Here is a 15,757-nt window from a genome sequence, read left to right as displayed (position 1 = left end):
AGGACATGCACCTGGCTCCTGCTAATGCTGAAAAGAATCCATATACTACTATGTACTCTGTGGATGAAGTGCGACAGTCTCCAACCCAAAAGCAAAATAAATGGAAACCCAGAATTTCATCCCAACCTACTTAAGCAGAACACCCAGCTACCACCAGAGGAGAGACTCTGTTTCCAATGCAAATACCATTATTAGGCAAAAGTTATGAAAGACATTTGTAACTCTGGCTATGTAAGTCCCACATCCCCTAAAGAACACAGCCCAAGTACTCTAAACAAATCTGAGCCCTCAGCCCAAATTCAGCCTGCAAAAACAGTCTGAAAAGAACTTGTCTGGAAAAGAAAATTTCAAAACTTACACGTTTTCTTCAGTCATGATTTGAGAAATTAAATAATAGAAGTCACAGTGGCTGCATCGAGCACCACTTTTTATGACCCGAGATCCTACCTGCTTTGCTAAGCAGTAGTTGCAACTCTGATCTGTCGCTTACCTACTTTGCTGAAAGCCTTCACTAAATGCAGGGCCATCATTTCCAAGACAAATGAAAAGCAAACAACAAGATAGAAAACAAATTTTATTGAATGAACAAAAGTCTAAAAGTCTCCCATTTTTGGTTAACAAAAGCAGCAACCTACAAAACCCCTGCATTCCATGACAAATCTTTTTATGTCAAAAAATTAATCCTTGAGCAGGTATGAACATTTGTACACAGAACAATACAACTGTTGAGATGTGTTTGGGCAAACAACTGGATTTATCAGGGAAAGAAAGAAAGAAAGAAAAAGACTTCACCTGGGACACCTGAAAAAGCTTGAATTGTGTGCTGGCTGAGAGGTATATCATCGGGGCTGCCGGCAGTTTACAGCACTTGCATCCCCTTCACACAAAATTAAAAGAGCAGCAGAAAAAGGACAGAGATTTTAAGACTGAACAAGGAAAAGAACTGCCAACAGAACACAGTGTTCAGCTAGCTCATTTGGCTAATGGTAAATGCAGCTTTAAATACTGAATTTCATAAGCTTGTGTTAAATGAGTCCGTGCTCTCATGAGGCTCCAGGGTAAGAATTCAGCCACTTTACCCACAGAGCAAAAGTAATAGAGAAGTTCCATCCTCAAACAGGCAATTCCTTACAGTCGAAAACAGGCAACCGGGTAAGGGAAAAGAAACTGAGACCTGCTTGACAAGATATGATTATCTGACTGACAGAAGTCAAATGGAAATTAAGTGGAGAACGTACATTCTCTTTGTAAATCCAACAAGGCTTTCTAACCGATGTAATTTTTTTTTTTTCATTTGCACTGGATATGGGCAGCCTTACTAAAATGAGTGCTAAAAACAAAGGCAATGTTTACTTTTATCCTTATACCATATGCAGAATAACCCTTTTTTATAATGTCACACCATAATTTTTCATGCTTTTGAACAATAAACATTTTCAATGAAGTCTGTTTATTACATTGACTGATTTCAACCTGCTCTTTTGTTTTCACGGATCAGGACATAGTACAATTATTTCAAAAGAAATTATTGATTTTGCTATCATATTCACCCTTGATTGCAAAATTACAATAATCTGTGCTTATCTGTCACTTTATACATCAGATCTCATCTATTGCAACCATATCAACATATCTGTTTAATAATTATGAAGCTGTATCTTATACCATAATTTCTATTCTTATGTGTTCTAGGACTAATAAATCCCTAATATGTTTTGATTAAAACTAACTTTAATATATCAACTCTATCACCTAAAGTTAATTTTAATCATTTCCATCATAATCATTATAACTCTGATAGCCACTGTTCCTCCTCTCCCGAAGATTGGATTTTTTCCACATAGATTCTTGATGAAAGCTAGCACTGAAAGATCGACCCAGTCGTCCATGTTGTTTCTTAGATATATTATCTTCACTCTCAGATTTGGAAATTCCTTGTCCTTGTGTTTGGGATTGTTTATTCTGTCTAGCATTTCCAAATGGAAAATTCCAAGGACCAAATCTTTGCCAGTTGAGTCTCTGAAAGGCAATGATGCAATGAAGATTTCCTCCAACCTAATCAAAGTAAAATATGGTTTTTGTTAAATACACACCACAGGCACATTTCTAACATATATTGGACATCAACATTTGGGCAAGTAACACAATACTTTCAAAAAGAAAACAAACAAGAAGTGCCACAACATACAAATCAGGGGGGGGAAAAAAAAAAAACCAAACAAAACACCAAGAAATCATATACAGAAATATACAACTTGCATCAATCAGTTCTGATTGTTTCCCAGATTCAACTACTGCTTTCTTTTTCATCCTTCTGATCTTTTTAAGCTATCCATTTTATCCTTCATGGGCCAGGATCACTTCTGCTAGTCTATTTTACTTTCTAGCTACCTTCCCAGCAAGTATCTGTTCTGGTCTATTCTGATCTTGCTGACACAGTCTCCATAGGGTCTTCACATCTGAAAGCATCTCTTCAATCTATTATTTCTCACAGACTTTCAATCTGCAAATCACAAATACATCCTCCACCCATGAGACACAGCCCTATCTATTGGAAAGAAAGCCACATGCATTGACAGTAACTCCACACAAGGGAGACACACACATTCTTTTATGCCTGATCCTACTCAATCGTGCTTTCTTTCCCACTTAAATTTTGTTGGAGAGTTATACCTTATAGGGTCTGTAATTTGTCTGCAGAACATTTTTATACTTGCAACAGTTACATTTTAAACCAGCAAACTTAAATATTCTGACCGAATACACTCTGTATACACAGATATCCTGGTTCATCCTAGCATATACCAAGTTATTGACAATTTATATCTTGTCCAGCAAGTAAATCTAAATGACTTGGTATGCAAGAACCCACATAATACTTTTGTCTGCAGCAACACTTCATAACAGAACAAATTCTTTTAGTGAAGGTATCTTACACTGCTGAAGTATGAGTAAGTTAGCAAAAACCTACCATGAGTTTCCTGCAATCTTAGTGAGTTTACCATACCTTCTTTGTTTTTCGATGTTGCAATCCTCTCTCTAGGTGTCGAATATCTAGATATTCTGGATTTTGAGTGTTTAGGTCAGTGACAATATCTGTCCACCTACAGAATAAAATCATTACTACACAGCTGATATTTATGAAACCTCAGCAGCATGAAGACTCACGTACACATACAGGCAAATACAGACCTATAGCTTTAAACAGTCTTATCTGTGATTTAAACATCAATGAATGTGTAAAGTTACAAAAACCTCAGTATTAGAGCCATCAAGCTAGATGTGAAAGTGACATTTTTAATCAAAGCATTCACTGTGATTATACCTGCTCTTGGGAAACACCTTCCAAAATGAGTAAGAGCACCATGAGTCATAGTTACATTCCTTATGCTTACCAATTCATCAGTTTGGGAAAGAAAGAAGCAAAATGTGGTTTAGGCAAGGAGAAACATTAACCTCTTTTTTTCATTTAAACCTCTCCTACCCTTTTGTATTATTCTGTTCAGTTCCTTGGTTTCTTTCGCACATTTTGTGCTTTTACCAGACAGCTCCCATCATAACTCACTCCCCCATTGTTTTTAAATCTAAACTATCAGTTCAATCACTCCCCATTCACTAAGCTTTTCAAAGATTCAAAATTCCTTCCAGCCCAACTGAAACAAGTATTTCCATATTCCAGACCTCTTTAAACTTGCAGATCACCTTTTCATTTCTATCAATGTCTAACTACCTGTTTCTCTCTAACACCACCCTCCAAGCTCAGAAAATGCATTCCTACTCCAACTTTTGCCCACTTTCCTTAAGCACAGAACTTTCTGCCAGATCTCACTGGGCGTGCAGTAGGAGGAAGAATGTCTCCACAATCAAAATTAGTATTAAGGGGTTTTATTATATATTGAAAAACCTTTTCCTGTGCCATTTTTAGCTAATATATCACACAACAGAGTTCTACCTTGGGACCTACGATATGCCATTTCTCAATAATCAGAGGCATGTGATTTTAATTTCGTTGCACTTAATCTCATAGTCCAAAACACCCAGATATTTGCAGTTATTGACAAGGTCACATCACTGACAAAAAAAAATCATTAAATGTAACTAATCCATTATATTTATACACAGCACCTTCTAGTTCTTCTAATCTGTATGTCTAGTTTAGACACCAACTGTGTTTGAGTCAAACCTCATAATAAATGTACTGTTTGAATGAGCAGATAAGCAAATAACACAACAGAGTACAGGCTGCACCTGCACCTGAGCTAGATCTCAGCAGCAGCAGAACATCCTGTGCACAGCCCAGACACAGCCTGTGGATGTCCTCAGCTCCAGTTAAAATCCTTCAACAGCCATGCAGTCTGTAAGACACAACTGGTACAGCCATAGACAGCTGAGGTGCCTTTTCTTCCTGACTAATATGAGCTGTGTCACACTCAAACAAAAGATACGGGCTTTGGCTCTCAGCAGCCCACATATGTTCTGACGGGTGATAAAAAACTGCAGAGCCAGCCTTGAGGTCGAAACACAAAACCCCTCACTGAAGCAGCATCTGTTTCTATTAGATACATATATATACACATGTATATATTCATTCAAAAGAGCTAAAAAGTCACTTGGTGACTCTCAGTAGAGAACTACAAACTGCTTTGAAAGAAAACATTGTTTCACATTCTTCCCAAGTAACATACCTTTTACAGTGTATTGTTGGATGCTTTCTGCTGGGCTCTCCAATTAAGATCCAATATTCTACTTCTTGCTGCAAGACACGACCTCTGTTCAATAGAAGATACAATCCTAGTAAGATTTATTGTCCATACTAAAAAGAAAAAGAGATATTAACAGTCTCTTGTTCTTTTTAGGATTTTCTAACACTTAAAATTGTTTCCTCAGCCGAACTAAAAAACAGGTCTTGTGCTATAGTGTTAGCAATTGCATATGGGGAACCTGTAATTTCAAAAGGCCTGAAAGCAAACCTTGGTGATGCTACTACACGATTTTTGGGAGGAAGACAGATTTTCACTAAAAGCAGTTTTTTTGGAGGAAAGACAGTGTGCTACACAATGCAAATATAAAGATACAGGAAACAACAGAAATAAGAGTTGTGGAAAGCCCCATTTAAGCCGTACAAACACCTTCCTCCTTATCTGTGATATCTATCAGTCATGAAAGAGTCCTTTCCACTGTTTTTAAACTATACCTCAGCTGACAGCTGTTACTAAGAGCTGTAGGGCAACCTCTAAGAACAAAACTGGCAACTTTAAATGCTTCGTTCTAAACAGCCAATACCAGACACTAAAATCCAAAGCTCTGAATTAATACTACCTTGCAATCAACTTCCAAGAAGCTCAAAGCTTGCAGTAACCTTGTGAAGGAATATTTTTGACAGGTATTAGGGCAGAACTGATGAGTTACACAGGACTGCTCTGTGACTTCCTTTGTATAATTATCTCATTAAAAACGACATCAGTTTCAACTGTGATAAAACCTGACATTTTTATGCCTAGGGTATTAGACAGCATATGGCCTTATTGCTTGGAACAATTTGTTTACTTACAAAGAATTCCCTGTAAAATAGCAATGTATTCCATCAGTGCAAAGATGGGAAACCAAGACACAGGATAGATTAATTGACTTACCTAAAGTCACACTGGAAGTCTGTGGTTGAACTGGGAACTGAACCCAGGTCTCCCGAGTCCAAATCCAGCAACCTAAGATCATACAGGAAGTCTGTGGGTGACCTAAGAACTGCCTCTAAGCTCAGCTTAGCAACCTATCCACCCACATCTTTTGGAACCTAAAATGGTTTTTAGCTTGATTTTTAAATACAAGCTTTCCTTTGTAAGTAGAGTGCAAAAACAGGTAAACAAGAACTGCTCCACAACCCATTGGTAGGGCTACTGAAAACAAAACTTTTTTTTTCTTCAGTAGGATCAGAAAATACAAAGAAAACAGGATGCTCATCTGGTCTGATCTCCAGCCTAAAGTAAGGCTATAAAAGCTTCTTGAACTTACTGTTTCATGTTTCATTCATAGAAGAGAACTGTTGCTAAGAAAGAAAGCTAATATTGACTTAAAAATAACATCACTAGTGACTAAGAATCCATTTCAGCCACAGGTAAAGAATGAAAGTGTTGTTCTCACTCATTAGTAAACAATATAAATTTAAATCAGTTAAGAGGCATGTTTCCACACACTGGACCATATAATTTCTCAGATTGTATTTTTGATTTAGTAATTTTTTTTTTTTTTTTTACTTTGGTCTTTTAGTGCAGATTCTTCCTAACTGATTGAGAAAGTAAGCGATTAAAATTTTGGTAAACTCAAGAAGACTGATGTGTTAGATTTCTACTTGGGGCATATTTTTTTTACACTCTTCTCACAAACCTGCCAAGTCAGTGAACTTACAGTCAACAAAAAACTGTATTTTCTTTTCATATATTAAAAGCTTTCATTAACCCTATCATAAGCTTCACACTGGGAATCAATTAGATTCAGATGATTATGGTTTATCACCTCCAATCAATGACCATTCTGAACTCCAGAAGTAGAACTAGCACTCTCTATTCCTTGATGTGACCCTACCTCTTCAACAAAGTCAAGGTCAGACAGCTTAGCAAGCAAATAGCCAGAAGTTCATCTTATACTAGTAACCTACATTTTTCACTGTTTAGCATTCCCCAATACTGGTATCTGCTGATTTTCTCCGGGATTCACTAGCAATGCTCTATGATAATACTAATAAATCCTGACCAATGGCTGAACATGGAGAAAGTCCAACTGAATCCTTTAATATATATCATGTTTGCAAGTACTTTGAGAGAGGAAAAACAGCTTAATGTGATTCACTGAGTGAGGTAAAACAAACTACTCTCCTCAAGAGAGTGCATAGAGTACTCTACTACTTATAGCACTCTACATTGAGCAGCAAAGTAAATGCCTTACAAAAGCTAATACATATCTCAAGAATTAACATTCTCAAAGTTAAAATTTGTGGGTTAAATGCGAGACTCTCCCCAAATTCTGTATGAATATTAATGTTATTACCTTTCTTTTAAAATCTGTATTTAATTGAAAACTCTATCAACTATTGCACTAGATTACCCTAGTAGTGTCACTGACAAATCTGAAATTATTATACAGGAACTGTATTTTTATTCTAAAACAACTTGCATATTAAGCTTATAAATACTCCAGTATTTCAAGCATTGTTAAAAAAAGTCAAACCTAATGTCATAGTCCAAAGATCTCTTCTAGCTTTTGTCCCCTCATTCACTCCCAATTCCTGGTACAAAACATTCACATATCTTTACTTTCCTTGCCTTACATGCCCGTAGTTGGGAGTTTACCATCACCATTATTACTCAGCATTAATGTAAAAAAAAAAAAAAAAAAAAACATAACCACCATCCTGTGATACCTACATAACCCCTCCTCTTGCCATACACACACTGGTTTCTAAATGTAAATTTCATCACATCCACCTCCTGAAGGATTAATGACTTTTTGCTTCTAGTTTATAAAGGAAACTTACAACATACACACACTTCTTTTGCTTCCTCTTCCAACCTCTCCAGGAAGAGACTTTCCCCACACTGAGCTGGCTTTTAATTGTTTAGCCTTAAACCCCCCACCCCGGCCTTTTTTCAGCCCATAGGTTTTTATTTTTCAGATTAGTTACCTTCATTTGTCCTTCAGTAAATAACTACCTTCTCTCTATCTGGCTAGAAGGTCTTTAAACAAACAATTTCTTAATACCACTTACAGTTTTCTCTTTTAAGTTCTCTCAATGTTGTCTGTTTAGTTATCTTTCATTTTAAGTCAGTCCTTTCAAAGCACACTGTAGTGTTTTTCTAGCTCAGACAGATGCCTATATGACACAAACTGAAATGTTATTTATGGAGAAAAATGTAAAAAAAAAATTAAAAATGTAAAAAAAGTAATTTTTTCTGTATGTTTCTTCCACTAAAATAAGCATGAACACAGAAAAGCATAAACACAGTATCTTACCTATAGGCTTTACTAGCTTTTACTGGGGTTGCTTCAAATCCAATTGGGCAAAAATAATGATTTTGGCAATGGTAGATGTAGGCCATTGATTCATCTTTCAGTCCTCGTGTTAGCTTTGCAAGGGCCCCTGCAGCTACAAAGGAAGATCAGGTTACAGGCCAGGGTGCTTTGGATCCTGAGTAACATATTCAGCAGAAAAAAAAAAAAAAAAAAAGACCTATTTGACAACAAAGTAGTTATACTGCTTTTAAAGTGGGAGGACATGACCTGCAAGGCATGCACAAAATACACTTTTGCTATCGAACTTACTACTTTTTTGTACCAGGCAGGAAATTAAATACTATCTGCAGCACAGTCTGTGCCAGGGAAATGCAATATAAAGTATGCTTTGTGTTTAGATCAAAATCAAATTTAAAAAAGAACCAAAAGTATCTCTTAACCTAGTAAATACATTCTGCAACATAATGCAGTCCCAGCTGCCTTAAGTCAGACATGGCACACATTGATGATACTACCAAAAACCACTCAAACATTTTTGGTATCATGAGCTTCTTGGAGCTTCCTAGTCTCAGGAACACATAGGGCCATGCAATGGTTAATAATGTGAACACAGTCCTCAGTTTCAGGAGAAGACTAGAAGAGGCACTGAAACATAACAATTTTCAACTGAGATACTAAGAAAAAAAAATTCCATTTTAATAATCTCTAAAACTTTTCAGCGTGATTTTGTGCTTTTAAAGAACCTTTCAGTTAGAAAGTAATTACCCAGACTATACCAAAGGCTTACTAACCACAGTTTACTAACTGTGCATGAAAGCAAATTTTTTTAAATAGTACACCTAAAACAGACAAAAATGCAGCTTCAGAAGCTAATTGAGAATAACCTCCTAACTTTAGAGGGAGATGTTAGCTACAGTCAAGCAGAACAGGCAAGCTCATTACCTTTAAAACTGGGCTTTTTAAAAGCATAAAACATTAAGTAAGGACTAATAGTTTTTGTTCTCCCAGCGGATGACAGTAAACAAATCTTCCCACACACCAATGCAGAACTGGAAATGCAGTGTTTGTCTGGATACCTTAAAATTCTAATTCTGTGACAGCAGAATATACAGCATGGAATGCATTTTATCATAATAAATGTATAAATGAGAATTTTAGCTAAAGAAGAGAAAAAGTAAAAGCAGAAAAATCAGCCAGCTTGGAGCTGTTTGATACCTTATCTCAGACTGGAAGTACTACTTACAGACTTCATCCTGTCAAACGCTACACACTGCAGGATTTTTTAATTTATACACTGTAAGATGAATGCTTTAGGATTAGCTACGTACCAGTTTCTCCAGCTGTCTTGTTCTTCCCATGAGGTTTATACAGAACGTATGAGCATCCCTTGATATGGAAGTGATCATTTATTTGCCTAAACCATCTGAAACAATAAGCTTAAAGATTGTAGTAACTCAAGAGTTATTAAACGCATTTCCTCACTCTTTTCCTGTGCTTTGACAGTTTAGGAAAAAGTCTTGGTGTGCTAGTAAATACCTACCTCACTAATATTTAGATTGTAGGTGACCACGGCACCCAATACAAATCTTAACATATCCTGGACAGAGAAGAAAATACACAGAGCCTTTTCCTTCATTTTGCTTTTCCAGACTTGACATAGATCCATAATAACCAAAGACCTGGATGTGAAATGTTGGTCCTATTGTATTTAGCCCGGTCACCTCTAATGTTCAGTTACTCAGCCTTTAGAAAGACACACAAATTCTGAGGTGCCAAACTTCAGCCGTGATTTGTAGGGTACACAAATGAAATCTAAGACATGAGAAGGGACCCTTCCAGTGAGACTTTCTGCTTATCCTGTTGGGTTTCTCTCACAAAAACTTCACAAAGCCTGAGCATTACAGGAGCCTCATACTGCAACTCCTCACCACAGCACTAAGTGAGGACAGGCCAGCAATTTTTCCACATTAGAAGATTCAAATTCACATGTTTGAAGATAATACCTCAATCATAAAGCTATGTTGGATTTTGGGGCTGGCTCTCAGCCCTCCTGTTTCCCTATCTGCCCAGTACTTTAAGATTATTGGACCAGGCAGGAAAAAAACAAAAACAAAAGGACGGATAACTTCTCTGCTGCACAGAGGATGCCCACAGGGAAATCAAAGAATTACAAGTTTAACTTTTGTCTGTATAGACTGTTGACATGAAAAGACAAAACATTTTAACAGTTTGGTCTGTAAGAGTTGCTACACTCTGACATACTCCTGAAGAGATACAAATCCTGGATCTGAATTTCCTAAAGCGGGTAAGGAAATTTTCATTACTTTTTCCAATGATCTAGCCAGTATGCTGGATGGAGAAAAGACTGCTGCCATGGTTTTCAAAACCAGCACCATTCTGATCAGCCAAACACTATATATTGCCCCCTCCAAAAAGTAACTAAATCAAAGGCAACTCGTGAAGCAAGTAAGAGCACTGCAAAAGTTTTTTAATATCAGCAAAGAATAACATACCAAAGCCCTGTCAAAATGTTCAGCATTCCAGTATAATATACTTCTTGGCTCTGTTTAATCCTAGAATGTCCTATTAATTTAATACCCAAAAAAAAAAAAAAAAAAAAAAGGTAAAAAGAATTTCGGTCCAACCTATAAATATCAGGAAACAGCAGAACAGAAGTGATGAAAAATTTCAAAGATCTCTGTGACTCCAGCCCCATGTTTTTGTTCCTGAACAGCTCCATTGCACCAAAGATTCAGTACTATCTTCTTTTCAAGTCTTAAATTGCATCTTACATTAAGCTAATAGAGTATCAATTGTCTTCTCAGGCCATATTAGTGATATTAGCAAGCATTTAACAAGCATTTTCAAAAATAGGAAAATACATATAAAGAGGAAGTTTCCTAACCAGGAGACTAAACTCATTAGAGTATTATACAACCATTACAGAAACTGAACCAAAAATCAATAGAATTTCACATTGCCCTGACCTGTGTAACTGCATCACACCATTCAAAATGGCCACTGCAAACTACTCTTTGAGAAGTTTCATTCTCAGAGTACCCAGATATGCTTCATTATTCTAAAACTTAGAGGATTAACATGCCAGCCACTTTGTTTTTAAATAAATTAACTACTACCATATTTTTAAAGGTTCTATCTCTCAGCTGCATCAAAAGAACCAAACATACCTCATCAGAGTTGTATTTCCAGTGAAGGGACCAAACCTAATCTCCTCAAATGGGGGCTGAAAGCCCAGTATATGCAAGGCTTCTTCTTGAGTGATGGGGGGTAAACTGAAAGGAAAAAAGAAAAAAGAAGTGTTGTAATCAGAAACATATTTTTGACACTCTAGAGGCAAAGCAAAGCAGTCTATGTGTGACTTTACCTTCCAGCTCCCAGTGTACTATATAAGAAGTTCCAGCAAGACACTAAGGATGAAATTCCACAGGAAGTCTTGTATTGAGGTCGGCTAACACAATACCTTAAACAAAAAACCCCAAACATATTAGTAACACAATCTTGACTCACGTACATGACAAACCTGAACTACTTTTTTGTGTAGTTATCACTAAAGTGCCACATAATACTGAATGTTTTTATGTTATCTGTATTAAAATAAAAAAGCAAATAAAAAACCCCAAGCAACTATCCTTAAAAACAAAAAAATAAGCAAATACGTTAACCAATTTCTTTGCCAGATGCCACCCTATTTCATATAAATCAGTCAAATTTCTAACAGCCCCACTGTACAGAACAGGGAGTTCTGTACAAATGATCCTGTAGGAAAATATGATTCTGTACTAATATAACATATGGTTTTACCCAGACTCTTCTAACACGTGCACTTGTGGCAAACTGCATCTCTACCTATTTACTAATGAATGCCATTCTGGACTACAGATTCCCTAGGTTAACTCTGACTTTCTGGTGTCACAGACATAAAGTCAGAACCAGTCAGATGCATTATACCACTTGAATTTATTAATAAAGTAATAGTTGTATAGAAATGACAGATTCTGATCAAGTATTTCCCAATAGAAAGCAAAATCAGATGTAAAACTTATCAGTGGTACATTTAAGGTTACTGTTTGCCTGACCATGCTACTGAACTTTTATTTTGTTTTGTAATGAATCCCCATGTAAGTTTTTCCCTTCACTAAAAATAACAGGAATATTTAGAAAGAAAAATGCTCTAAGAATTTCAACAGACAGGAGGGAAGCTCTAATTTTTCTTCTAGAATGCACGAAACAGTGTGTGTATGCTTAACATTTCTACTAAAAAAAACTTCAAAGACATTATTGAGAAGTTTGAAATCAGGTAACTAGCAACAGTGTTTACTGAGAAACTACATGATTAGTGTAGTTCATAAATTCATAACTTCATAAATGAATGCATAAATACAACCATCTCCTAAGGTCCAACACTTTTCTCTCCTTCACGTCTTCAAGAGCTGAGCGCTGAGGACACTCCCTGTATTGTTTGCTTTTTTTATCCACTGATTTTTTCTTTGTCCCCTGTTTCTTCATGTTGCCTGCAAATCAAATTTCAGAATCAAGTGACTGTCTAGTTTGCCAATCACAGCTTTCTTCTTAAATACTTTTAGTAATAGCATACAGCTCAAATAGAGACACTGGTTGTGTTAGCAAATGTAAACTGGGACTAAACGTTAACTGAAAGGAGAAAGCTCAAATACATAATCTAAATTGTCAACAGGTTTGTAAAGCTGCCATTAGCTCTGTAAACAACATGGTGTTTAGATCATGAACAGAATTAATGATCACCTGCCCAACTGTTTAGAGAGATTAGTCAATCTGATTATTCTAATGCATTAAATCACCAATGCCAGAAATAGACTCTCAGACCAACATGGACCTCCAATCTCCTAACACATTAGGTACACGGGGAACATAATGAAATGCTTATTTTTCACAGCTAGCCTTGCAACCAGCTACAGTTTCTGATGAAAACTTATATTCAAATCCATTAATAATAATATACATCCAAGGTCTTTTCCTTTTTATAAGCCACTGTGACAGTAGCAAACAGAGAGTTGGCCCACATGCTAAAGCAGAAATATTTTTGACCCCTCTTGAAGCTGTACATCCAGATGCATAATATACTAGGTCTCACTAAAACAAAAGAAAAGAAACACTCCAACAACACAGGGGGAGGGCTGGGCGGGATACCAGAAACCACCCCAAATACTATACAGTTATGCAGAAGTCAGCCTTGCTTTGGATCCACTTCCCCTGGCAGTTACACCTGACTTTCACTGCTTCTCTCTCTCTTCTGTCCTGATGAGCAGGTTCCTTGAAATGAAGTACAGGCTCTTCTACAGCACTTCCTCATGGGACACATGTGCTGGCCAGCCCCCTTCACAAACAAGCTGGAAACATGAAGCCTTTTCCTTTCACATCAAAACTTCATCACCTCACCTGCTTTGTTCTTCAGATTTGAGCTCACGCCATTGAACTCCGATTTGTCTATTTCCCATGCCAGTGGGAGCTTTCCAAGATTGCCAGGCAGGCTTTCCAAGTTAGCATCTTCGCTGTAGATAATCTCTGAAGCACCAGTTTGAACGCTGAGTAAGTTAGGTGTGTTATTTCCAACGTTTAAGGCAGCACTGCTTGATAGGCAGGCACTAACTGAAGCACTTGGACTTTTACAAATAGATGTTACTCTGTTTAAAAAAGCATAGTCTGAGCAGATGGTATAAAACTTCTCTCTTGTATGAGTCACAGGACATCCCCATGGATAATGCCCATCTTCCCTAGACACCAAGGATGCAGTGGAGGCGTCTGACACGCAGTATGGCTTCACAGGATCGTGAAGAGAAGCTTCCGGGGATTCTTTCCCAGGTCTGTTTTCAGTGTTTCCATTATTTCCAGAACCATTTTCTTTTTCATCTTCTGAAATAGTAGGCATTGAATGATACTAAGAGTATTGCACAGCGAAGAATACTTTTTCTTTATGTTTTAATTACAAGAGGCTTTTCATCATTGCCTCCATTGCCTCTGCAAGGTATCAGCGAGGTACCTGAAAAAAATGGAAAGTTAATAAAGGTGTCTCATTCAACATAAAATATATACAAAGTTTATCTTTGAACTCATAGCAAATAAAAACTGAAATACCCCTCAAGATATCACAACACACATGGTGTCCTTCTCTAAGCATCTCTACAATCCACACTTTTTACCACTTGTGAGGTGCCAACAACATACACTGCAGTGGTATCATGATGAGGACATAATAAGCAATTACACTTATAAAGCAGCAAACCAATAAAAAAATTAAAACCTTTCTACATGTTGTTGGTTGTGGTTGCTCTCTTCTATCCCTTACAGTCACAACATACTGTAAATGTGGAGTACAGAATAATTTATACAAATCAATAAATCATCATACAGCAATTTAAGGTCACTTAATTCTGCTGAATCCTGCAAACTTCTGCTGCAAGTGAAGTTCAAGCATACAATTACAGTAACTATAACCTCTATCGATTGTAAATTGACAACACCACCCTCAATCTGTTCCAGCGCTTTCCTCCTATAGCTGTTAAAGGTTCCCCTTTATTTTTACGTGCCTCTTATTCTTCAAGACGTGAGAAAGAAAAGCAGGTTTTGTTTATGGCAGCTAAGAATTACCAAAAAACAAATTTAGACGGCTTGCTTGAAACGATCATTTTTAAAGGGCAAGCTGACAGCGTGTGTGTTATCTGTCATCTCGGCAGCTCGCACGTCTGCAGACACGCGCCGCAGATGGGAACCCGGCGCGAGGGAGGCAGGAATTCCGCTCCACAGCCTCCTCCTGCAACACCGGCTTCGGGCGGCTGCCCCGCACCTGCAGCGCCTCTGGCCTCCCACGGCCGGCCGGGCTCCGCTCGGCGGAGCGCAGGGACACATCCCAGCACCCGCCCCTCCCCCCGCGCTGCCGCCAGTCGGCTCCGGAGCGAACAGCCGCGGGCTGGGGGAAGGGGCCTCCCGAGACCGTGGGCTCGCTCCCCGCCTGAGCGCCTGCGAGGGGCAGGGGCGGCGGCGGCAGGGCAGCCCCCGGCCCGTGTTACCTGCGCGGAGCGGGGCTCGCCGGCGTCGCCTCCCCGGCCGCGGCGGAGCGGGGACGCGGGCGCGCCGGAAGCAGACACAGCCGCGCGCTCACCTGCGCGCCCCCGCCGCCCCCCGCCTCCTCCGCCGCCGGCCCGCACCAACTCCCGCCGCCGCACGGGGACGGCGGAAGCGCGGGGCTGCCCGGCGGCCGCGGCCGCGTTCCCGCTGCGGCCCTGACGGTGCCTCGGAGGAACCAGTGGCGAGAGCCTCCCGGCTGGGCCGCGACTGCGCCTCGGCGCCGACAGTGGCCCCTCTTCGGTCGCCCTCCCCCCCACATGCGCCTTCATGGTCTCGCCCGCTGGTGCCCCGCGGGCGGGCGGGGGAGGGAGGGGAGGAGCAGGTCGGGGATGGCGAGGGCGGGAAGCACCTCCTGTGCGGGGGCTCGGCGCGGAGTAGTGAAAAACAGGCTGAAGGCAGATGGGCCTGCGCAGCCTCCAGAAGGGACGGCTGAGAGGGGATCCCATCAATGCCTGTAAGTATTGAAGGGAGGGTGCCAAGAGGACAGAGCCAGGCTCTGCTCGGTAGCGCCGAGCAATAGGACGAGAGGCAACGGGCAGAGACTGATGCGCAGGAAATTCGATCGGAATATGAGGATGAACTTCTTTATTGTGCAGGTGACCAAGCACTGGAACAGATTGACCAGAGAGGT

General features: G+C 39.2%; 1 protein-coding gene across 2 annotated transcripts; it reads right to left on the bottom strand.

The window, feature by feature from the left end:
* Positions 1 to 561: 561 nt before the first annotated feature.
* On the bottom strand, positions 562 to 15,161 carry BIVM (basic, immunoglobulin-like variable motif containing). 2 transcript variants are annotated; one of them, XM_066176432.1, is made up of 11 exons: positions 15,069 to 15,161; positions 13,441 to 14,041; positions 12,410 to 12,536; positions 11,390 to 11,485; positions 11,193 to 11,297; positions 9,333 to 9,427; positions 8,005 to 8,137; positions 5,634 to 5,705; positions 4,686 to 4,769; positions 3,008 to 3,104; positions 562 to 2,055 (listed from the first exon to the last, which is right to left on the bottom strand). In XM_066176432.1, exons 2-11 carry the CDS (start codon positions 13,928 to 13,930, stop codon positions 1,765 to 1,767), a joined length of 1,590 nt encoding a protein of 529 aa, XP_066032529.1. In that variant the 5' UTR covers positions 13,931 to 14,041; positions 15,069 to 15,161; the 3' UTR covers positions 562 to 1,764. The 2 variants fall into 2 exon arrangements, with proteins under 2 accessions (XP_066032529.1, XP_066032530.1); XM_066176433.1 differs by lacking the exon at positions 5,634 to 5,705.
* Positions 15,162 to 15,757: the final 596 nt, after the last annotated feature.

The sequence above is a fragment of the Chamaea fasciata genome, unplaced genomic scaffold (genome assembly GCF_029207755.1).
Source record: "Chamaea fasciata isolate MVZ Bird 193981 ecotype frontalis unplaced genomic scaffold, bChaFas1.0.hap1 SCAF_2, whole genome shotgun sequence".
NCBI classification, from domain to species: Eukaryota; Metazoa; Chordata; class Aves; order Passeriformes; family Sylviidae; genus Chamaea; species Chamaea fasciata.
The sequence above is the reverse complement of the archived record's forward strand: the minus strand, read 5'-3'. Positions and strand labels throughout refer to the sequence as shown.